Source organism: Peromyscus californicus, unplaced genomic scaffold, assembly GCF_007827085.1.
Source record: "Peromyscus californicus insignis strain IS unplaced genomic scaffold, ASM782708v3 Scaffold_18__1_contigs__length_77618521, whole genome shotgun sequence".
Taxonomy (NCBI): Eukaryota; Metazoa; Chordata; class Mammalia; order Rodentia; family Cricetidae; genus Peromyscus; species Peromyscus californicus.
Genome location: NW_026294480.1, coordinates 8,911,610 through 8,937,364, shown reverse-complemented (window position 1 = coordinate 8,937,364; position 25,755 = coordinate 8,911,610). Strand labels below are relative to the sequence as shown.

The 25,755-nt window shown below is 43.9% G+C and overlaps 1 protein-coding gene across 8 annotated transcripts in view; it reads left to right on the top strand.

The window, feature by feature from the left end:
• Positions 1-14,818, top strand: part of Ctnnd2 (catenin delta 2) — an 863,700-nt gene extending 848,882 nt beyond the window's left edge. For all 8 annotated transcript variants that reach the window (XM_052743025.1, XM_052743021.1, XM_052743024.1 and 5 more), the window contains 3 exons: positions 1,019-1,150; positions 7,247-7,320; positions 13,619-14,818. In XM_052743025.1, coding sequence (XP_052598985.1) covers positions 1,019-1,150; positions 7,247-7,320; positions 13,619-13,879 — 467 coding nt within the window. In that variant the 3' untranslated portion in view covers positions 13,880-14,818. The remainder of the gene's footprint in view (positions 1-1,018; positions 1,151-7,246; positions 7,321-13,618) is intronic.
• The last annotated feature ends 10,937 nt before the right edge of the window (positions 14,819-25,755 follow it).

Genomic DNA, 25,755 nt, shown 5'->3' with positions numbered 1-25,755 from the left:
AGCTGAAACCAAAACGCCTTGTCAGGAAAAACAAACAAACAAACAAAAAATAACAGCAAAAAAAAAAATTCTTCCCACCTATCCCAGGCTACCTGGAGAAGAGCCTGGTGGGTGACATGGTTTCAGCTCCAGATTCCCTCTGTGGGTGATGTTGTTTCAACCCCACCAATTCCCTTCATGGGAGGTGTTACTTCTTTCTGTCTTACATAAGGCAGCCTCTGGGCAACTCTGTGTTGAAATCACATTGTATTTCTTTTCATCAGAGACTCTTTTAGTGTCAACATGGGTCTAATATCCTTAATTCAAATGGCTAAGACCAGAAATGTTTCAGGTTTCTCATTTTTAAATATATATATTTTTTTAGTTTGGAAAATTTCATATATATCACGGAGACATTGAGCAGAGAACACAAGTCTAAACACGAAAATGCGTCCGTGCTCCCTATAGGACTTGGTAGAAAATGGTCTGAACTCTTTGGGGTGCTTTGACTACAGCCTGTGTTAGGAGGTAGGGTGTGTGGAATTTTCCACTCCGGTTGTCATGTCAGTGCTCAGAGAGTTTCAGACTGCAGAGCGTTTGGACCTACTGTTTTCAAATTAGGGATGCTCACACTGTAGCAGCTCCTTTGAAGCATATCTAATTAAAAAATAAAGTGAGGGCGAGGGGGAAGAGAAGGAAAAAGAGCTCGAAAGACCAGTCCCATTCGTAAAGCTCTAGTATACACCTAGGGAAGGTCATGTCTCCACCATTTCTGTTCAAGGAAGATGATCCAAGGTGTAATCCTTAACTGCCCACCTCCAAGTCAAACTGTCTCTTTTATGATAAAACAGCAGTGGCCATAGACTGAGGGAAGATGGTAACACCAAGTCAAAGAGGTAAAACTAAAAAATAAATGATCCATATACCATACTGACAAGTGTTGGACCATGTCTGTTTGTGAGGTGAACTGATTATGTGAAAAGTAAGACATACCATGGAGTGAGACACAGAAAAAAACCTTTCTCTTTTCTTCATATAGCAAGTGCCCCAGCTTCACCTCGAGAAATGATCAGCCTCAAAGAAAGGAAAACGGACTATGAGTCCACTGGCAACAATGCCACTTACCATGGAACTAAAGGAGAACACACTTCCAGAAAAGACGCCATGACAGGTGAGCGTAGTCACGCACTTGACCGGGACCAACGCTGATGGCCGGGAGGATTGTCAGAGCACTTGAGATCTTGATAGTACCTGGAACCTGAGGGAGAAGACAAGGATACCCACAGGACTCTCACTGAGACATTGTCTTCTCCTCCCATGATGCCGATCTCTTATATAGATAGCAAGGCCTGAGAAACTTCTAAAGAATGAATGAGCTTTTGTCTTCATCCCCATCTCAGTCAGAACCATCATCTTTCCATCCCAGAATGCTTTGCTCACCCTGGCTTGTAAGTAGGCATGGCCTTAACCCCCCACATCCTTTATACAGTTTTCCTTGGGAATTTACAACTGTCTTCAGGGTCTGAGCCCACTCCCTGACAGCATCCCTAAGAACACAGTTATAAGGATGGGACATGGGAAGAAGGACATGGGAGGCTCCTGTCGGGGGCTTAGATCTTCAGAACTAGACTCTCAGAGGCACGTGACTTTAACAAAGGCCCAACAGGATTCTTTGCCACATGAAAATGAAGATGGGTCCCTCCTGAAAATAGACTATGAGTAATGGGCCTGTAAGAGGAGATCAGGTGGTCAAATCATTGATAAAACTGGGGTGCAAAGGGTGTAACCCTAAAGAGATGCAGAGATGCTCTCATCAGAGCGCTTTCGAAAAGCATGGGGCATGGGTCTCTGATGTTATTTATGTGCAGACCTGCAGGGAAGCAGAGTAGACAAATTGGATGATTTATTAAACGTCTTCCAAACCCAGGACAGATAAGATAAATTTTTGCAATAACAAATGTATTTACCCCAGCAGCAGTGTGTTCTGTGTTAACCCTGCAGAGCTGCATAAAGAAACATGCGCTAGAGATGTATGTCCTACCTGAACCCCCAGGACCACATTCTGCCTCAGTGTGCAGACCCCACATGTCACCCTGGATCCTGAAATGCCTCTTGAATGGGAGAGATGAATTCATTTCACCACCATAGCTTATTCTTCTCTTTCTCTATTATTTTTTCCCTGCCCTATAAATGTTGCTCTAGCCATCACTGAATATGGACCGAGAAAGTCGAGAATCTGAGTCCCTAGCATAGAGGTGCCAGGGGAGAATCTAATTCATACTGATTAGCCTGAATTATCAATGACAGCAAATTCATCTGACCAGTCCAGTTTATAATTATTGTTGCCCCAGGTAGCCACAGCACCAGAATCTCAGATGACAGATTGAGGTGATAGTTAGAAGAATAATTGTAAGATTGATTATATTACTATCATTTGAGTTCAGTGTTGCTTTTCAACCCTCTGGCCCAGCACAATCATCCCGAAGGGTTTTAAGAGCAATATGTTTATGTTGAAATAATTGTAGTGATACATGAGTTTGCCCACACACACAGTAAAATAAAGCATAAAATGTCTCATGTGCCTGATAGTCCTCCTGCCTAGGAAATGGCCAAGATCTTGACAACTCTGCTATTGAGATATATGGAATTCTTTAAACCTACTTAGAGGCCCAAACAGCTTAGCTCTGACTTACTTGGAAACTCAGTTCAAAACAATGCTATCAGTCATGTAGCCAACCTAGGGGAAAACTGGGCTCTTGACTGAGTCTGTTTATATAAGAACATTCTTCCTAAGTCAATGGGTTTTTAAATAAAAGCTGTTTGTTAACAGTGTGAGGGTGGTGGAAGTGATAAGGGAAGTGGAGGGATAGAGAGGCAGTGGGGGCAAGGAGAGAAGTGGAGGTGGTGGTGGTGATGGTAGTAGTGGTTGGTATGGAGGTGGTGGTGGTTGGTGTGGAGGTGGTGGTGGTGATGGTGGTTGGTGTGGAGGTGGTGGTGATGGTGGTGGTGGTTGGTGTGGAGGTGGTGGTGGTGATGGTGGTTGGTGTGGAGGTGGTGGTGATGGTGGTGGTGGTTGGTGTGGAGGTGGTGGTGGTGATGGTGGTGATGGTGGTTGGTGTGGAGGTGGTGGTGATGGTGGTGGTGGTTGGTGTGGAGGTGATGGTGATGGTGGTGGTGGTTGGTGTGGAGGTGGTGGTGGTGGTGGTGGTGGTGGTGGTGGTGGTGATGGTTGTTGGTGTGGAGGTGGTGGTGGTGGTGGTGGTGGTGGTGGTGATGGTTGTTGGTGTGGAGGTGGTGGTGGTGGTGGTGGTTGGTGTTGAGGTGGTGGTGGTGGTGGTGGTGGTGGTGGTGATGGTTGTTGGTGGTGGTTGGTGTTGAGGTGGTGGTGATGGTTGTTGGTGGTGGTTGGTGTTGAGGTGGTGGTGATGGTGGTGGTTGGTGTTGAGGTGGTGGTGATGGTTGTTGGTGGTGGTTGGTGTGGAGGTGGTGGTGTTGGTGGTTGGTGTGGAGGTGGTGGTTGGTGTGGAGGTGGTGGTGTTGGTGGTTGGTGTGGAGGTGGTGGTGATGGTGGTGGTTGGTGTGGAGGTGGTGGTGATGGTGGTGGTTGGTGTGGTGGTGGTGATGGTTGGTGGTGGTGGTTGGTGTGGAGGTGGTGGTGGTGGTAGTGGTTGGCGTGGTAATGAGAGAAGGGGAGGTGATTGTGCTGGTGACTTCATGGCCATGATAATAGTGGGGTGTGACAGTAGTGAGTAGTGGAGACTGAGGTGTTAGCAAAGGTGGTGATGGCGGAGGTCCAGCCCCCTATGGGGTGTTAAGGGCAGAGGTGAGTGTGTCAGTAATGGTGGAGGTGAAGTGATGAGTGTGGATGTTAATATGCCGGCAAGGGTGGCAATGGTGGAGTGGAGGTGCCGGCAAGGACGAAGGTGGGGCTTTTGGTAATGAGCCTGGTGGTGGTAGTGATTGCCTCCTGTCGGTGGAGTGAATTAAGTCACCAGCCAAGCCACAATAGCACCCAGCATGCCACACTGGAATAGAAAAGTTGTTTCACCAACTTCTACTCTAGGAACTCTGGGAAATGCCCATCATTCAAGAATTCACTTATAAAGTCAGATATCTTAGGATCTCTGTATCAAAACTAGCTGGTTTTTTTTTTTCCTGTCATTTAAGATTAAACCCAAGGTGTGGCAGGGTTTGGTGGGAAAAAAAAACTCAAATGTTTCCTCCTTTCTTGGTCCTGAGGGACCAGTGATGCCCTACCATTCCCCAATGGGGAGAGGCTGTCTGCTATGGGAAACGAGGGACCACCTGCCCTCAAAGGCAACATTGGAACGCTGATGGTAGACACAGTTCCTCACCTGTACTGGCATTCCCTAGCTTGGGTCTCAGAAATCCAGACCCATGTGGGTTTTCACCCCAGCCATCCCACTCTCTCTTCTTCTGCATTCCTTTCCTAGCTTCTAGCACGTCTCTGAGAACACCATCTCTCTTTGTGTTACTGAGGGGCCCTGAGAATCCCAACGTCAGCTGTGCGTTCAAGCGTGCCAGATGCTGGCAGCTAGTTCTCCAGCTGTGGTTGCCTAGGAACCTCTTGGTGCCGGCTGATCCCTGTTAGGTTACACAGCCTAACTTTTAAGTTTGTCTGGGGACTTCACCAGTTTGCCATCCGAACTTCCCCTTTCATTGGGTGATGCCTGACGGTTTTTGTCAATGTCTTTCTTATGCCTTTTAAAGCCATCCTAATCCTTTCGGTTAGAAATGGAGTGTTCAGGGAACGACACAAAAAAGAAAGGCACTTCTCTATGAAGAGCATCCTTGAGGCTCTTCACTTTACGTGCCTGTGAACGTAGTTCCCTCTCAACCGGAGTCTCTTTTACACAGGCAAGTGAGCTGAGGACAGAACTTCCAACAGAAGCATCTTCTACTTAAAAAACCAATACAATGTGAAAAGAGGCTAAGGTTGTAACAGTACAGATGTTCCTGCCCCCTAAAATACATCATTCCAAATAATGGAAAGACCAGCCTTTCACCTTGACCTTGAAGTGACATTTTTATCAGCATGTTTATATAGGGCAGATAGATGAATTTCTAAGATCCATGCCTTCATTCAATAATTATGTCTCCTGCTCTGTGAAGATCCACTGAGACCAGGCTCCATCCAGAGACATACAAACAGAAAGAACTAGACATGCTTCTCTGTTTTTATAGGGCCTCGGCTCCAGTAAACAAAGACCAGCAGTAAAAACAAGATCAGCAACAGAACAAGTTCTCCCACAAGGTGGCGGCGTCACATGATGCTGAGCATGATGAGGGACTAGACAGATGATGAGACAGAGGAAGCCAGGTAGAAAGGGTAGCTTCGCATGCCATGCATAACAAGGAGACATCTCAGCTGATACCTGACCACCAGACTGTACCTGTAAAGGAGGATTTACAAGTATCGTCTGCCTGAGGGCACACAAACTTGACTCACTCAGTAGAGCAAAGAGGAGCACCGTGGCTAAGGCTCCTTAACAAGAGAGAATGGTTGAGAGACATGGTGGAAAGTGGGATTGGGGACAGATCATGTGGAGCTTGAGTTGTACCAAGCAGAGAGAGTGACATAATCCAATCCATAAAACACAGGGTCCCCCAGCTGTGGAAGATCGGTGAATAGTGAACACAGGACAGACAGACAGTTGGGCCCACTAGGAAGATTCAGTGATCCAGGAGTAAAAAAGACAGAGATAGGTGAAATGTAGATCTGCTCAGAGAGGGTAGCAGAGTGATGTAAAACTGAAGAGAGGGGCTGGAGAAATTGCTCAATGTGATATGCAAACATGAGGACCTGAGTGTGAATGTGCAAGGAGCTGGGCATGGCTGCCCGTGCCTGTAGCCCCAGCACTGGAGGGCGGAGTCAGGCAGAGTCTAGCCAAAATAGTGAGCTTCCACCTCGGGGACAAGGTAATGAGGTGGAGAGCAATGGTGGACAACATCCGATGTTCTGCTCTATCACCATGCATGAGCAAGGGTGCACATACCCACACTTCCATGTGCGTGCAACACACACAGGAGGTAAAGAGGAAGCCGAAAGTGAGCTCTGTTCTCGCTTCCTAAGCACTGTCTCCCAAGGTGTTAATTACGCAGCTACTGTGTTATGTGCCTTTTAGGCAATAATAGTAGCAGTGAGTGGTATGAAGTTAAACTTTGCTATGCTGTCCTGATTGATTCTAAGAGAGTAGGTGGTATGTAAATTTCATTATCCTCAGATCATGGAAGACAAGGATATTTTAAAATTTTTTTTTGTTTGTTTGTTTGGTTTTTTTTTTTTTGTGAGTGTGTGTGTGTGTGTGTGTGTGTGTGTGTGTGTGTGTGTGTGTGTGCGCGCGCGCGCGCGCCTGGCAGTGGTGGTGCATGCCTGTAATCCCAGCACTCAGGAGGCAGAGGCAGGTGGATTTCTGTGAGTTCCAGGCCAGTCTAGTCTGCAAAGCAAGTTCTAGGACAGCCAGAGCTGTTACACAGAGAAACCCTATCTCAAAAAATAAACCAAAAAAAGGGGGGAGGGTTGTGTGTTCTATTGACCTTGGATAAGTAGCGTCCTTCATATCTTTCTTAAGCCGTGACCCCTCAGTATATGTGAGAGGAGTATTGCCCTTCATCTGGGCCTGTGGCATGTACCTCCAAGGTACCATTTGAGGAACTGGGCACCTCCCCTAGAAGCAAGATACCTTCCCTCCTCTCACCTAGAGGCAGGTGTGAAGACAATGTGGACTTGTCTCTGTACCTAACAGGATTCTGAAGCTCCCCATCCCTTCCACCACCAGATATGAAAGGGATGTTAAGATAATGCTGTCTGCATGGCCTTCAGGCCTTGGAGAGTGAACTGTCCGAGAGATGACCAAGCGTTTGTGTGCACTCAAATTAGAAATTGCATTCTTGTCATTCTCTAGCTAAAAGCTGAGCTGCTGATGAAGCTCCTGCATGCCTCAGTGCAGGTGACAAGCTTTTATTATCCTTTGGTTTTTGCCAGGAAAGAGGGCCATAAAACTTGAAAGATGACCATCTGTTAGCCGCACCCTCCCTGACCCTGTCCGTGATGCGAACATTACTAGAATAAGCTGACAGGCTATGGAAGTTCATAGCATGGTTTCTCTTCTTCCCGATCCTTCCACTTGGAATGGTCCATGACATTCCAAGCTGTGTGAGGCCAAGAACCTGCCTCAGTACCCATCATTCCATACTTGGAACCTGGCTTTCATTGCTAATGATTCCGTTTTCCTTTTGCTTTTAGCTCAAAACACTGGAGTCTCAACTTTGTATAGGAATTCATATGGTGCGCCCGCCGAAGACATCAAACACAACCAGGTAAAGTGCAAGCCACACGTCTGTATTCCTGTTCCCATCGACTCACATGGCCTAGAATTCCACGTTGGTTTCCCCGGGAGTAAACTGACATCTGCCTCACACTCATCAAAACCCAAGCTGCGCTGTGTTCTGTCCTCCCGTGCAGTATAGCACAGCTGCTCCCGATGCAGTCACAGGCTTTAAACAGCCTCGGGCTTCAGAACAACTCTCGGTCTCACCCTCACTTCCTACCTGGCAGTGGAAAGTTGGTGTCACGCTATGGCGCTGTCTTGGTTCGGATGTTCATGGGATGGACACCTGGCCTTCAGTACGGCGGTGCGTAGGGTGTAGGACCTTTAAGAAGTGGAGTCTAGTGGAAGTTCATTGGCAGCCCTGACCCTGAAAATGACGACAGTAGTTCCTGTGAGGCCCAGAGTTAGCTTTCTCGGGAGTCCATCCCTCTCTCCTGGGGGAGAGTCCCATCCCCAGGTGGTCTCTCTTATGCACTTGAATGTACTATAGCCAGTACCTTGGCATCTGTCGTGATGTTATCACCGGGCAATCCAGTGCTGACACCATGCCCTTGGACATCCAGAACTATGAGATAAATTGTCCTCTTTCTTTTATAAACCTATCTAGCCTCGAGTGTTCCGTGATACAAGTGAGACGGATAAGGTCCGTGAGACGATGGGCTGGACCTTAAAAGAAAGCCCCAACTAGACAAGTATAACATGCCAGTGCCTAAAACAGAGGTGTCTGTTGACTGGACAGAGATTGGGTAGTTTCTATTACCCAGTCATCTGTAATTAACACAAAATCTTTGCGTTACACATAATATTTAACAATAACAGAAACACCACTCTTAAAAAAAAAAAAAAACCCACACAGAAGACCCTGAATGTAGTCTGAGTCTCTGTTTGCTTTATTTTAGAACTGTTTGTTAAAGGATCATTTTGCCCATTTCTCTGGGGAAGAGCGGAACAGAGGCTGGGCCTTCCCGATATCAGCCCGTTGTTGCCCTCACCCCTGCAGTGGGCAGCAGAGCAAGTTTGGCTCTTTGTTGTAATAACCCTCACTCGGGCTAGCTTCCGTGGGTGCCTTACATTCTTGCCACACTTCAGAAAAGTTATGTGGAGATAAATAACCAAAAATCATGCCCCTGGTTGCAATGGCCAGGTGTAGGAAAGCATGAAGAGTGTGTGTGGCTTTAGAATAATGCCAGCACCCAGCAGAGCCGCATCGCCCTCTAGCAGGTGGGCATGTCCTGTGCAGTCCCATTTCTAGGGAAGGAGAGAGCAGTAAACTGTCCTTGAACTTCAGTTGGATTTCGTGTCTGATCAGCCATCCGCAGGAAAGGTGATCCTTAGCCGAGGTGTCACCCTCCTACCTTCTGTTCTCTAGTCTGTGCACACCCACTCCAGAAGACATCTGGCATTGTTGTAACACCACCCCCCATGAATGCAATGGCCTAAGAGCCTGCCTGACATATTGCTAATAGCTAACTGCCCCCCTTCAATTCTGGGCTCTGCTAAAAGCAAAAAATAAACTGAGTGAATAAATAAACTAGGTCGGGAAAGTAGACAGGAAATCACCGGGGCAGCCTCAAGTATTTTCTTGCCAGTGAACCTGACTACATGTAAAGATGTGAACAAAGTGTGTTAGAGATATCGACTCTAGTTATGGAAACCAACTCTTTTTTTTTCCTTGTAGCAAATATCATGAAATTCTGTAGCTACGTGGAGTAAAGAATTTCAAGCTCTCAGAGATTTGTAGGGATGAAAGGATAGTCTTGATTTTGCAACCAAGAGTACAGGATTAGCCTTTAGTTACGCAGGTAGAGAGAAGCTCCCCGCAGAATCAGCACATCTCATGGCAGACTTCCTGGCCATGCAATCCTGCTGTACGTGATAATAAAAATACACCCTGGTGTAGCCCAGGTATGGTCTGACTACAGTAACTCCAAAGACTGTTCCCTGCATTTATAGAATGGTCCATAATGTTCTCATAAGCCTATTTTTAAGAGTATTCTGATCATTTATGAAAATTAGAACTAAGATTCACAAAGTACTAGAGAACAGGCCCTTGTCATGGGCCAAGTATGGTTCCTCAAACCCATAATCCCAGCACTCAGGGTGCCGTTGCCATTAGTTCAAAGCCAGCCCAGGCTGCATAGCACATTGTGAGCCAAAGAGGGCTATAGAAAGAGAACCTGTCTAAACAAAACAGTCACCGAGAAGGGGCAAGCAGCAGCTGACTGTAGAGAGGTGCGTCTCCAGGACAGTGCGGAAAACTGGAGTCCTGAGAAGGGGGAACAAGTGCCAGCACCTGATGTGTGCGCCAGCATGGCGGGGTAGGGACACAGCCCAGAGCCACACCTCCTGTACCTCCACAGAAAAGGAGCCAGGCTCTGGGGCACAAGTCATGTGACTGCCGAGAACTCCATGCACCTTCTCAGTAAATTATGTACTTAAAGTCTCCTAGGAGAAACAACCAATAGTGTCAAATAAAGTTGAGGATCCTTGGTTCTTATGCCTAGTGACAGATCACACACATTATTTTCACGCTCCCCAAGTCCCAGTGAAAGTCTACTCATCAATCCCATGATTATAAATGCAAATATATCTAACTTCACGTGCCTTTCTGGCAGTGGGAGTTTTTGTTCAAAAACTCTCAACAAAAGGGGTTTGTGTTTTGATGACCAGTACTCAAAGTTATACTTAAACCATGACCTTAAGGGTTTTCTTTTATTTTGTTTCGTTGGTGTCCTGAGTCCCAGTCTCAGGTAAGCAGACAGGTGTAATTGTCACCAGAGATAAGGACATGATTATCCAGGGACAGGATTTACCTTCAGTCCTCCAGCTGGGAAGAAACAAGGATTCAAACTGATCCTTCTGTCTCTGTGACCCATTCCCTGTCTCTTGACTCAGTGGCTTTAAAATCTGGGCATGAGCCCCACCCCAGCCCCCATTTCTCACCCCTCCACCACCACTACCGCCACTCAGTGCTATCAAAACATAAATCTGTTGGCCCCCAAACCAGACTCTTTTGATTCAATAGATATGGTATCTAGCCCAGTTATTTACATCTTTGACAACTTCTTGCTGCTGTGACAACATTGAGACCCAAGAAATAGACCCAAGAAATGGAAGTCTTTACCACTTGGCCCTTTTCATTAATGCCCTGAATCTTCAGTTTTCCCAAATGGAAAACACTGGAGATTGTGTCATTAGCAGTTAGTTTTTGCTAACTATTCAAAATAAATCCAGTTTGCTAGTCAATCTTGATCTTTTTTTTTTTCCTGATGTTGTGATGAAATGCTGAAGGCTGGGTGCTGCATAAAGGAAATAAGTTTAGCTCCTGGTTGGGGAAGCTGAAGGTACAAGATCAAGAGGCCCCATCTGTTCAGTCTCTTGTAAAAATGTCCTGTCTGCACCATGTGGCTGAGAAGCAGAAAGGGGATGTGATTGCTACAGAAGAGGCCAGCAAAGTAGGAATCAGATGAGCAGACAGATAGTCAACAGACAGATGGAAGACACAGATACAGGTCGATGGGGCATGTGCATACATACACTCCTGTGACACTTTGAGGAATAAGAAAAGAACAATTCATTCAGTACTGAAGGCAATGCCTACTGAAATGGAGACAGTGGGTTCTAGCAAGTGCCCTGTGCCTGTTTCCAAGCCTTCTGACTGGGCCCTTCAGTGCTCCGAGCTCAGACTACAGCACAGTCTCACACAGCACGCAGCTCTTTCTGGAATGGGAAGGGTGCCCCCCTATCACCCCGGAATGCAGCCTGCTAGACCTGGCCTTCACGGATGTTGCAGGCTACTTCCAAAATTCCTCTCAGGCCCAGGATCTGGGGGCTAGCAGAGGTTAATGCTCCATGAACATCCAGGCTTTCACAGGTAGAATGAAGTCTCGCTCATTTGCCAGCACTAACTGGAAGTCTGAGGCAGCCTGGACAGCCTCTGTGAAGAAGTTCACCACTTCTGTGGAGAACTGATCGATTTCTAGTATAAATCAATTATATATAAAAAATGGAGTTTCTCTTACTTGAGAGGAGAATTATATGTGGGCCATTAAAGGCATTCATTCATTTACACACACTGTGCTAATTACAAATCACTACCTATTAACTAAACCCATTTCTAAAGGAGGCTGCCGCACTGAACCTTGGTAAAATTCATAGGAGATTACTGAATCTGCTGGAAAGTAATCAAACTGTATCTTTTCCAGAGTGTTTTGTCATCCATGCCAGATATCCTGGCTATTATGAACTAGAGTTTTGCACATTACTGTGGACATGGGCTATGGGTCTCCACACCTTGGGGACATCTGCTCACAATGAGGGGTCAGGTACCTGAAAAGGAATCCTAGAGTCAGTCAAAACAGAGAGAGATTGGGGGGTGGGGAGGCAGTCGGCTATTGTATTATCAGCCAAGGAATGTTCCTTATCTTACTCTCACTAAAGCCAAGCAGAGGAACCAATTCTTGACTTTTGCAATAAGACTCTTGTGATCTTCGAATGTTTGTAGACCCTACACCAGACAGTAACCCACAAAGGCCAAGTACAAGGAGTACTGAGTTGGGCTGGGACACCAGAGAGCACTGTAGACACCACCCTCTAGTGAACAGCTTCAGAATGCCCCAGAAGTACAGAGGATCAAACCCAAGGCCTTGTGCATGATAGGCAGGTACTCCTCCCATGAGCTGCCCCTCAGCCTTCTTAGTCTTTAACTTTGAGGCAGAGTCATGCTAAATGGTCAGGGCTGGCCTTGAACCCCCAAGGCCTCAACTTTGCATCCTTCTGCCCCAGCCTCCCTCATATGTGATATTACAGGTGTAAACCATTGTTCTTGCAGCATTCTTTAATTTAATCAGTTTTTAATTGCACCAAGTGTTAGGAAACATTTGGTCTTCCAGAGGGCAAAATATTTGGAGTGTGTGTCTGTCTGAGTGAGGTCCTGGTTACTTTGGGCAGACATGATGGAGGGAAGCCACAATTCCATACATAATCGCAGGAATGTGTTATAAGCAGGAAATATGTGGTCATTAGACCTTGTGCATTTCCAGCCTCTCTGATATTGCAACACTTAAGTGTAGAAATGATGAAAATGAAAGTCCTCTATTCTATAGAGTTTAGTCCACACTTCTTTCCTCCACAGCTCACACTGTAAGAGAGCAGAGCTGCTATGGCAAACAGGTGGGGGTTCCTCAAAGGGCTAAACATAGAGGTACTGTCTAATCCAAGGTATACACCCAAAAAAACCAGAAGGGGAGACTCAAATAGACAGAGGTACATCCAGTTATCCAATTATCTAATTTGTTTTTGGATTAAAAAAAAAAAAGCTATGTCCATTTTTTTATTTATTCAAAAAAAATTCTAACAAATACAACCTGTAAAAGTAATGAAAACCTACTGAGGGCAAAAAAGCCAGGCACACAAGCGCAAATATTGTGTGGTTCCACACATGTGAGGCTCCAAAAGAAAGCAAATTCATAGAGACAGGAATCACCGTGGACATTTCCAGGATCTAGGAGTGGGTAATAGGTTTAATGAACATAAAACCTGGAACCACCAATCCTGTCAAGCCAGCTTGCCCCAGGGAGCCCCTGTCTCTGCCTCTCTGGTGCAGGGGCTATAGGCTGCCACCACACCTACCAACCTTTATGTGGGTTCTGGGGATCCAAACTCTGGTCTTCAATTTCATGGCAAGAACTTTTATCCATTGATGTATCTCCCTAGTCTCCTGGACCAGTTATCAAACCTCTCCTGGGCCTCTCTTTCCTGGCTAGAACATCAGAAAGATCAAACTTACGTGTTCTCACACAGGGCTGCTAAAAACCAAGTTGCTTTCACAGAAGCAAGTAGCCTAGTGGCCAGCAGAGGCAGGAAGAGTGGAGAGGAGGAGGAAGAGAGAAAAGGATGCCAGATAAGGACTCTTCAGCCCCCATGAGACAGGGGGAGTAAGCAGTCACATCCATAGTACCACAGCGTGACGTTCATGATGAGTTTTGTGTACTTTATAAAGAACTAGAAGGGGAGAGTTTGAAGATTCCCAGCACAAGGAAGTAAGTGGCCAAGGAGGTTGAAATGCTACTCAACACATGGAATACCAGCGTCAAATCAGCAAACTGCACCCCATAGATATGAAATTAAAACGTCAAATTAAGTGGAAAGAACGCAGCCATTGGCAGTGTGTGCAGAAAGCCCGGAGCAGGCTCCAGTCCTTTCTATACAAGGTGCTAGAGTGGCATGGGGAAGGAGGGTGGGCTAGGGAACGGCTGACCCAGAGTGACACTCTCTCTCTCTGCCAGGTTTCAGCACAGCCTGTCCCCCAGGAGCCCAGCAGGAAAGACTATGAGACCTACCAGCCGTTTCAGAATTCCACACGAAATTATGACGAGTCCTTCTTTGAGGACCAGGTCCATCACCGCCCTCCAGCCGGCGAGTACACCATGCACCTGGGCCTCAAGTCCACCGGCAACTATGTCGACTTCTACTCCGCTGCCCGTCCTTACAGTGAACTGAACTATGAAACGAGCCACTACCCGGCCTCGCCCGACTCCTGGGTGTGAGGAGCCAGGACACGAGGCATTCCGGGAACAGTGCATGTGCATGCATACCACGGGACATTCTGTTTCTTTTCTTTTCTTTTTTTTTCTTTTTTTTTCCCCTGCAAATTTAGTTTGTTAAAGCCTGTTCCATAGGAAGGCTGTGATAACCAGAAAGAAATACTCAGAGCTATTTTAGAAAGCTAAATGAATCGAGAGTTAACTGGGAAATCGATAGGACGCTAAACGCAATCCTAAAATGTGACCACATTCAACACCTTTCTAGTTTGAATTATAGAGATTTCAAAGTGCTTTATGGGCCATGTGGCTGAAAGAAGGAGAGAGGGGACGGTCGCGGTGGTGGGCGTGGAGGTTATCGCTAAGCACAAGACAGAATAGTTTACACACTAGGGGGGACGGCTTCTCACGCTTTGTTACTCTCTCATCCATGTGACTCTAGGCTTCAAGTTGCATTGGGGTTTCTCTGTACAGCAAGATGTCTCTTGCCTTTTGTTAATGCATTGTTGTAAAGTATTTGATGTACATTACAGATTAAAGAAGAAGAGCGCATTGTGTATATTACACCAATGCCACCGTGTTTCCTCATCAATGGTTCTAAATATTGCTTCAATTTCAAACTTTTGGAAGATGTATGGATTTCCAGTTTTCTTTTCTTTTCTTTCTCCCAGTATGTTTTAACAAAAAAGAGAAAAAAAAAACAGGAAAAAAAGGAATATTTAGCAGTATTGTTCGTTCTGATATGTGATTTGTTTGTGGCAACTAAACAAGGCATCCAGCAGTTTCTCACAGCTAACACGTCATTCCACACTCCTTGTCAACAAAGTGCTTTTTCACTGCCTAAAATTTTAGATGTAGATATTTGAAATAGATTTTTTTCATTTATACCAGTTTTCTTTATGATGATACAGTGTTAAAAGACAATAAATTACAATTGATCTGTCATCCATATTTGCTAAGAATGTCTATTTCCATGGACCAACCTTACAAAATACACATTCTTGCTTGTGTGTCTGTGCGTGTGTGGGTGTGTGTATGTCAATGTATGTATAACGATGACCTGTGTGGGACTTTGTTTGGATAGAAGCAACTCCATCTGCTGTCCACCTTGTACAAGCCGTTTGTTTTTCGGTATCGGTGTGCATCCGTTTGTTCCTTTGTAATGTATCTACCATTCTTACCATCTAGTGGCTCAGGATATTAGCCCAGCTGAAGTAAAGTAGGATTTTTCACACGTTCACACATTCTTAGAAACCAACTCTTTCTACAGGTCAATCCCTTCCACATTTTATGCCCTCAGAACATGCTACACCATGGCCAACTCGGTAGTTTCACTTTGGGGCCAATTACTTGAAGTATCCATAGAAGATGTAAACTGCTCGCCTTATTCCCTCTCAAACTTTTTTTGTTCATGTGACAGGCAGCAGTAGACAATTATGGGCTAGATGATTAAAACTGAACTTGAAGCTAACGTTAGACTATTGGTTAACAGAGCTAAGAAATAAGGCTAACCATTTCAGAGAACGTGGGCTGTGGGTAAATTAGCTTCGCTCTTTAGATGCAAGTGACTGAGGCCAACAGGTGCCTGGCAAATGTTAACTGTTCTTGGAAAAAAATAAAAAAATAAATAACTAAAGAAATTGGCTGCCATCTTCCTTGAAAACTTGGTTCTCCCCCATCAGCACCACCTTTTTCTACGGAGTTTAATTCAGCTCAGAGTCTAACAGCAATGGTTTTCTTCAAAGTCAACAATGAACAAAATATGCTTTATTCATGCAGCGTTTGGGAAAGGAAAAGTTAATTCCCAGAGTAGAACAGTGGGCAGAAGCTTACATGTGCATTGTCCTATAAATTGCATATCGTGTTGTTTTGTCTATTAAGGACTCTCTGGGTTCCTTCAAAGAGGTGGGCTCCCATCCGTGCAGAAAGACAAATATGTAGCATCAAGGACAAGGACGCTTTGTGTTTCCTGTATCACTGGATGAAATAGTCATGTTTATCAAAGCAGAGAATGTAGTATCACTTACCATAGCCTAATAGCTGGTTTAGTCTTTTCAATTTCTTATTCAGTGCTAAGCAGAGGGAAATAAACACAAGTGTTGAGGATCTCCTTCTTCCAGAAAGAATTTGTTATTTTCTTTATGATTTTGACTCTCAATGCATGGTTCACATCAGCAATTCTTGGAGACCAAGGATGTCTTTGCTATCTATAGCTCTTTAAGAGTACATCATACCAAGCTACGATTAATTAATTCATACAGGATCCCCTGGCACCACAGGAAGAGTACAAAAGAACATTTAGAGTGATCAAACTTATTTAAGCCAACCAATTTTTCTTTTTTGAATATGTTCATACAGACATAGATATAAGGCAAATGTAGACTGTGAGGGGAAGAAAGATGATCAATGGTGGAAGAAAGAAGGAAAGAAGGAGTGGGTGAACAGATAAGTGGATGGAAAGGCTTCACCTGAACTGTAGAGTAGCCCAAAGACCCCATAAGCTTCCGTGGCAGAAGTTGGTCAGCAGTTGAGTCATGATTTGTAACATGGCATGCCCTGGATAAAATATCAGGGTGGAGTAGGGCACTTCTTTGGTTTTCCTTTCATTGTGTTGATGACCAAGACACTCACATCCCAAGTTGCTGCCTCTATCATCTGGATCCCCCTACTGAGAAGAGAATGGTGCTTTTCAGAGGAACATACGGGAACCGGAACATTTCTTTTTCTATTTAATCCTTATAATAAAAAAATAAATATACTCAATGTACTTAATAGATAAAATACAGACCTTATTATGAAAAATAGACACCCTTTTCATTTGAGGATGTCATCAGCAGAAACTAAGGAGCACTTGGCATTGTTATTATTAGTCTTAGCCTGTGAACTAAGATATTTCAATCCTGGATCAATTGTAATGTTACCCAGTACTTTGATCCTTAGTAACAGGCATTGAAATTGAAAGGCAGAGTTTAAACTCAGCAGAAAAGCGAACACCAACACAAAGCTCCGTGTGTTTTATGTCATGTTTCTCTTACCTCAACTCCCCTTTGTTGTGTGGTGCTGTGCCCCTTGTTCCTGGGAATTGTGCCTCCAGAGGTACAATTTCTGTCTGGAGAAAAGAGATGTTGTTCACATGGGCAGAGGGGATATAACACAGCCCTTGCCTGTGAAGCCACTGTTTTAGCAATACTCCCACAAACCAACAAGGACACTAGCCAGTACATCTCCACCTGTGATAGAGAGGATGCCATGGGTAGTCCATTAACCCAAGGTTAGCATTACCAGCTAATCTTTACCACTCAACCCACAGCCATGCTGGAACCTCCATATGACCAATGAGAAAAGTAAGCCAAGCTTCTGGGAAGCCCACAATGTATATTAGAGATCACTGGTTGTCCAGCCCACCCACACCCAGAAAGATTTTCTGGGGAAATGTATTCCTGTAACTCTGGTCTCCAAAATCCTGTTGTTCTGCTTCTTCCTTGGGATTGTGCAACCTAATCCCATCTGAAAAATCTGAACCTTTCTGGTTCTCATTTACCCTGAAGTCCCCACAGAAACAAGCTGGTACATGAACCCTGGATAAAAGAACTGGACCTTGGGTTGTCAAGGCTTCATTTGGGTCTTAGGAACAAGCTCCTTCCCGTGGTGCACCTCAGGCCAGAATCTCACTGGCAGTGCCTTGGAGAAGGGTCTGTGAGCAGAATCTCCACACAGAGTATCCTCTGTATCCTGTAAAACTAAGTGAAAAATGTAATGTCCTGGGCAATAGCTGGTCTTACAAAGAGAAGTGAACAAGATCTCTTGTTACATGAATTGCAATGGAAGACTCCAAGTAGTTGTGGACATATATGCCCTTCCTTGCATACTCCATTGCCACCTGGAAAACTGATAGAGGAGAAGCACAAGTTCAAGGCTAGCCTGAGCAATTTAGTGAGCCCCTGCCTCAAAGGAAATGTGATTATGTTCAGTTGCAAGCCACTTAACTACTATGCATGAGGTTCTGGGTCCAATGCCCAGTAAAGGGGGGAAATTGTGTGAAATACGATTTATGTAAGTCAGTCTCAATGGTTGCCACTTGATTGACACAGGCACCTAAAGATCCTTCTGAGATGTGAGCCTGAGTTTCCAAGTGCCCAAAGATATAAACCTATCCTTAGGAATTACAAAGAACATTTACAGCAAAAAAGAAATATCACTGTGTTTAAATACTTGAACTCACCAATGTTGATGATAAATCCAAAGGGAATGTTGCAAGAGGCCATTGGAAACTAGGACTCTGGAATGAGATATCAAGTTAAGTATCATCTCCCTAGAGTGGAGAGTTGAAGAATTGACATGGGTGGAAAATACATTTTTTGAAAGTATACGGAGAAAAGAATCCTGGAATGGTAAAAGTCCTGAGGGAATGCCGGAATCCAGCTCCACCAGGTCAGACAAATTGGAGAGCAGATGTGGAGTCAGCTGCTACACAAACACACAGGAGACTTCTCTGAGGGAGCAAACTTGATTCTTCTTCCTTTTTTTCTTCTGTCTCTTTATTTTTCTCGTATCCTTTTTATACTACCTAAGACAAAAATCTCTATGCAAGAAGGAAATCACCTCACAAGTTACATATTTCCCAAAAACAAAATCTTTACATAGGAAGAAATCACATTATCATCACAAGTTACATGTTTTTCCTAGAAGCCCACAAGTAGTTAGATATTTTTCTTTGTATTAATTTCCCCACCATAACATCTTCACCCCAAAGCAATGATTCTTTTATTATTGATTAATAAAGGTTTAAGCAAGCCAAGTACATTTTGGCCAGTTCCTTTGTACTGCCAGGCAGCAGTTTGAGGTTTCAGAGTAGCAAATTCTTACCCAATTTCTACTCTACAAAACTTTCCTCAAGTGGTCTAGCAAACCATCTATTTTTTTCTTTTTTCTTTACACACAATAAGGTCATTTAATTTCCTTTCAGAACTTTGTTTTTTCAAGGTGCATACTGAAACCTGTGATTAGTTCTGTAAGCTACATGATCAAGAAACTCAGACGTAACCTTGGGTATAGGGACATAATTGATTTCTTTGATCATCAGCCTGTTTTTCCACAGGCAGAATTCAAGGGTCTATAATGCATGAAACTTCCTTATTTTTATTTTCCCTCCTCAGCAAATCTCATTCTTAAGCATCATTGCTCTACAAAAATCATCTTCATTATGACCTGCACGTAAATTGCCCAGTGAGGAGTGGGATTTTCCCATGAAATGCACACTATACTCGATACAGTGGGATCCTTTCACACAGTAATCACACCACGCCAAATGCAGTAAGAACATGATAGCAGCAAGCAGGAGAAAGCACAGCAGAAGCAAGGGGCATTCCGGAGACCATGACCACACACACACACACACACACACACACACACACACACACACACACACACACGGGGGCTTTGCATCTCCAGGATGTACCCCATAGCTCCATTGCTGACTGCAGCTCCTCCGACATGACCACCACCAGGGGACAGTGGATACTTCAGGGAAGGAGGCTGAAGGGGAAAAAAAAAAGCAAAGAGCGTCAATGCTACTGTCAAAATCAGGGGAGGAGAGGCTTTCAAAAGAGGGGAGTAGCAAATTCCCCTGACGGGCACACAGCATAGTGAGGAGGAAGATGGCTGAGAAACAACCTTTGTAGGGCATGTAGGACTTTGGGCGTGAGTGCAGAAGCAGAGAAGGTAAGTGAAGACCACTGGCCAGAGTCATTCCAAAGTGTACAAAGAACCATTCGGAGAGAACTGGGAAAGCTTGCAGACCACGGAGCAGAGCTCATGCTCACGCTGATGATTTGAAAGCCCCACACCAACACACAATGTTTTAAGCTCTGGCACCGTTTTAACACTGCTCCCTGTCAGGTGATTCCTTGGAGATCCAGACCCATTTTTAAAAGAGAAATAAGTTCAGTAATATCATATAGCTTTTAGTGATATTACACAGCTAACAAATTTAATAGTAATAAAATTGAGGCTTTTTAGCTTTGGGGATATGATTAGCACTCTGCCAAGCATAAAAGCCATATGGAGAAAAAAGTGTGACCAGCATCCACCCTTCACTTAGCACCATGGCTTCTGTATGTTGAAGTGGGGAGCAAGTTTAAGTTTAATTCTGTGTTCATTAGGGTTGGGATCTGCCTCCAGGCTTCCCCAAGGAAGATCATTTACACTGCATCCTGTACCAGAGCAACTGCCATCCTATTTACTGTTGCCATGGATTCCCAGTTTCCCGTCCTTCATGCCCATCTACCTATCTTCTCCAGGCTACTTCTCATTTCTCCTATGTGCACAAATATGACTGAGCCCAGGCTTCATTGTTCTTGAGGAAGTTCCTGACTGGCACATGCCCTCACCATCACCACATCTTCCTTCACTCATGCATTCAGCAGAAAAGCAAGTGTCCATTATAATGGCCACAAAGAATCTTTAGGCTCATAATTGAGGTCAGACGTCCTTCAGATAATCACACAGTTCAGTAAAATAGACTTTCATGCAAATAACATGCAAATCACTAGCCTTGGTGAAACTGTGTGTATACTACCTGAGTAGTTTGCCACTAATGAAAGAACTGCTATAATATCATTGACTATATCTTTGTGGCTTTAAACTTTTTATTAGTTCTTTGGGAATTTCATACAATATATTTTGCTCATACCCCAATTACCTACCCACCCAGTTCTATGTCTTCTTATTTATTAAACTCCTCAAGTCCAATTGTGTTATCCAAATACTCTTTGATGTATTACCATCCACATGGTCAACCTACCAGGGGGTCACATGCTTAATGAAAATTGGCTCTTTTTCTTCCAGTACCTATTAATTGCCTTACCGATGCCTCCTCAGCTACATAACACCTTCTAGCACTATGAAAACTAGTCAGTATGAATGAAGTTTCTGGGTTAATACCAACATGATTTATACATATTCTAAGACTCAAGTATGTGATGGCTTCAACAATAGGGTTTTACTGTCTATTAGTGCTGAAAGTAACCAATAGTGTTGACAATAGCCTGGACTGCCTGAAGGCCTCTGATATCTCACTGGCCAACAACTCCAAAATGGGTAACCCATCCCTAACACCGGGCATTTTATTTGTTAGCCTGTATTGTCTAGCAGGGGCATTGTGATCTTGTTATAGAGTAATCCCATTAAAATTCTTGTTACATATGTCTATGTATATACTATTGATATATTCTACAGTTGTCAGTTTTCCCTTTTTCTCTTTTATTTATTTTTTATTAAGAAAATTTTTTCATTCATTTTACACACTAATCAAAGATCTCCCTCTTCCCTCCTCCCACCCTCCCAGCCTCTCCCCCCAACCCTACTGCCTCCCACAAGAAGGTAAGGTCTCCCATGGGGAGGCACATCCAGTAGAGGCAAGTCCAAGTCCTTCCCCCTGCCTCAAGGCTGCATGAGGTGTCACATCACAGGTAGTGGGCTCCACAAATCCGCCTCATGCACCAGTGATGGATTCTGATCCTACTGCCAGGGGGCCCCCCAAGCAAATCAATCTACACAATTGTCTCACCATGCAGAGGGCCTAGTCCAGTCCCATGCAGGCTCCACAGCCATTGATCCAACTTTCATGAGTTCTCACTAGTTTGGTTTGGTCATCTCTTCAGGTTTCCCCATCATGATCCTGATGCACTTGCTCATGGAATCCCTCCTCTCTCTCTCTCTGACTGGACTCCTGGAGCTCTGCCTGGTGCCTGGCTATGGATCTCTGCATCTGCATCCATCGGTCATTGGAGAAAAACTCTGTGATGACAGTTAGGGTGTTCACCGATCTGATCTCTGGGGCAAGCCAGTTCAGTTCAGGCACCCTCTCTACTATTTCTAGTAGTCCAAGCTGGTGTCATCCTTGGGGATTCCTGGAAACTTCCCTAGCACTGATTTTCTCTCTATATCCCCATGATATCTCCCTCCATCATGATATCTCTCTCATTGCTTTCCCACTCCATCCCTATTCCAGCTCAACCATCCCATTCCCTTATGTTCTCATCCCCCATCTCCTACCCTCCATTGCCCACCCCTCACACCCAGTTCACTCATGGAGATCTCATCTATTTCCCCTTCCCAGGGCAATCCATGCATCCCTCTTTGTGTCTTCCTTGTTAGCTAGCTTCTCTGGAGTTGTGGGTTGTTGTCTGGTTATCCTTTGCTTTACTTCTAGTATCCACTTATGAGTGGGTACATACCATGTTTGTCCTTCTGAGTCTGGGTTACCTCACTCAGGATGATATTTTCTAGTTCCATCCATTTGCCTGCAAATTTCATGATGTCATTGTTTTTCTCTGCTAAGTAGTACTACATTGTGTATATGTACCACATTTTCTTAATCCATTCTTCAGTTGAAATGGCTGAGGGGTTAAGAGCACTGGTTGCTCTTCCAGAGGTCATAAGTTCAATTCCCAGCAACCACATGGTAGCTGACAAGTTTTCTTATGACTTTTTTCAAAGGTCTTTATTGTTATTTATCCCTTAAACCAGAAGGAAATTTTTTAAATTCCTAGAATTTAATGAAAATAAAAACACAACGTACCAAAATCTATAGGACTCAATGAAGGCAGTCCTAAGAGGAAAATTTTTGTTTAAAAATATCTATAATACACATTAATTTGTGTATGAATATACTTATATGGTTTAAATGAAATTTTCCCAAGTGGGCCAACAATGCTCCCTCCAAGAGCCAAAGATCACCTAACAAAAAACCCAACACTAGGCATGAGAATCCTTCTTTTGAGTTGTTGGTATGGGCTGTCCAAGAGACTCCCAAAGCATTATAGGCCATTGATATTGCCATTGGTTCCCCCCCCCCCATGCCAGAGATGAAAGGTAAGTCCCTATTGTCAAAGACACCATGCACTTCAGACACAGGGCCCAGAGACTCCTGAGCTAGAACTGGCCTGAAAGCCTCCTCCATTAGGACTATCTTTCATGGTACCAGAACATGCCATGCAAGCCTCCAAACCAGGGATGAAATCAAGAGTCCACCCAGCTATGATGCCTGTGACCCACAACAATGACTAGTATAGCATGACAACCCTAAGCATGCAATAGTGGCATGCCTAATTTATTAGTAAGTAACAAATCTCTTATTGGACTTAAGACTAGCTCGAAAGATGAAAATCATGCCTGGTACTGGAAATCAACCTGGGGTGACTGAAGTCATTAATCCTAGAGGAGAAGCTTCACTTTACTAAACCGGCATAATCCCTAACTACATACTAAATATTTATCTTTATACCCGAGGTAAGTATAGCTCTCATCCCTCATCAAGGAGGCTTCTCTTTGCATCAGACAGAGATCAATACAGAAAACTACAACCAATCAAAATGCAAAGCTGTGGAGCCTATTCCCAGCTGATATATCTGTAATACAATGTCAGCGTGTAAGGCTTGGGGAGCATTGTGGAAGAGGGGACAGAGAGATTGCAAAAGTCAGAAGAACGGGGAGTTTGCTGTGTGATTGTATCTTGTAGGAAGGTCAGAAGACTATACCCGGGGATGACACTAATTGTACAGATGGAGGAAAGTGCCAAACCTTCTTGTAGATTTCAACATGGAGGAATCTGAAATCACTTATTTCTAACTGGAAAGTTCATGAGGTCTCAATCCTTTACAAACAACTACAGATAACTAAGGCATGCCAAAAGAGGGAGAAATGGTCTTCCCCAGGGAAGATGACACTGTAAGTTATTCAATGACAAATGGGCAGCCCTGAAAACATACCTACAAGTAACATTATATAGACTGAGCAAGCTGTATTTGTGTATTTATGAATACATACACACATATGTGAATACATATATATATGTTCATGAAAAAGAGGACAAGTATTTGAAATGGAGCAAGGGGATATATGGGAGGGGTTAGAGGAAGGAAATTATATAATGATATTATAATCTCAAAAATAAAAAATCAAGGCTGAACTTAATGAAATAGAAAAGAGAGAAGGATCAATGAAATGAATAGTTGGTTTTCAAAAGAATTAACAAGGTTGCAAACCTTTAGAAAAATTAACCAAAAGAAAGAGGATCAATATTAATAAAATTATTTAAAGAGGGAGACATTACAACAGACACAGGGGAAATTTAGGGGCTCAAAAGTACACACTTTAAAAATCTATAACCCACTAGAATAGAATATCTGAAAGAAATAACGAATTTCTAGATATATTTGGCCCACCAAAGCTAAATCAAAATGAATTAAATAATTTAAATAGACCCATAACATCCCATGATATAGGAGTGATAGTTTAAAATATCTACATCATTAACTATTTAAATATAATTTATTCGATTATAAAAGAGGATTAAAAAGTCATACACACATATAATTTAAACTAGATGCATTTTGATTACTCCCTGCTGTGCACCAATTGCTCCAAACATTGTTCAAGAATTTGCAATCTGGGGGCTGGAGAAGGGTAAAGAAGCTTGCTGTACAAGAATGACAACTCACGTTCAGATCTAAGGAACTGCATAAAAAAGCCAGGCACTTATAACCCCAGTGCTAGGGAGAGTGAGGCAGAGACAGGAGAATTACTCAGTCTTGCTAGCTACAAGCCTAGCTCCAGATTCAGTGAGACACCTTTTATCAAAAGAACAAAGCAGAGAGAGTCAGTGGAGGACACCCAACATTCTCCTCTGGCCTCCACACCCATGTGTGTGTACAGGCACTCAACACACACACACATCAATAAATATTTTTAATTATATCATTAGTTATTATTGTGAAAGTGTATAATAAACATTACAATGAGAATACACATTGGCGTACACAAAGAAACAAGAGAAGACAATGATTTTTGTTGGTGAAGGAAAGAGGGTTATTAACATTGTTCTGAGCTGGTTGTCCTAGGTTGCAAGCATCAAAGCCAGGATGGCATCAGACCAAAGCTAAACAGGCAGTTCTGGACATATGTCTTCTTAGAAGTGTATCCTGGGTATGGCTGAGTGTTCCTGGTGCAAGTTATGATTCTGACAGAACCCTTTGTGCCAGAGATGTTCTCCCCTCTCTCTCTCTCTCTCTCTCTCTCTCTCTCTCTCTCTCTCTCTCTCTCTCTCTCTCACACACACACACACACACACACACACACACACACACACACCCCTTTCTTTTTTTCTTTATTTTAATCTGGTTTAACACAAGTGAATCCATCTTAATTATAATAGTCCTCACAAAGCAAGGCCATTAACCTCAATATCCAAAGCAAATTTGATGTATAGACCTTTCCTTCTTTTGCAAGTCAATTGTATAATACTGAAAATAAGGGATGCTCTGGAAAGAACAATAAATAAATGGCATCTTGGCATCTGGGAAACCTATAGGATCTTGAGACTCTTCCTCCAGGACCTCAATCCCCAACTTCAGGCTCATGTTCCTTAACAGGAACCTGCTTCCACAGAGACCATCAAAGAATCTAGATTTCATTAAGAAAAGCTGGTGTCACAGTCAGAGTAGTGATTGCAACAGCCTTGTTCACCAGGGGCACCACAGCATGGTGCTGTCGCCCTTCAGTCTTAACCCAATTTTTAGCAAAGGTTGACAAGGCTAATTAGCAAGTAGGTGATGGCACAGAGGTAATATTGGAAAGAGAGGGAAAACTCCCATGAATCCACACTGTGAGTGAGCACAGGCTGGCAGTGCTACCTTTACTTGGCTCATGCTGCCCACAAGGTCCAGGCTTGGCACCGGCACCGCTAGAGTCAGTCTGAAGACATTTTAGTTATTTGTTATTGATCAGGCTCTCGGCACCCAAAGAGAGCACTAAAGACAATGCTGCTGTGGTTTTTAGGGTGCCATCTCTAAGCTGTTTGCTGCCAAAAAAATCTAACAGAC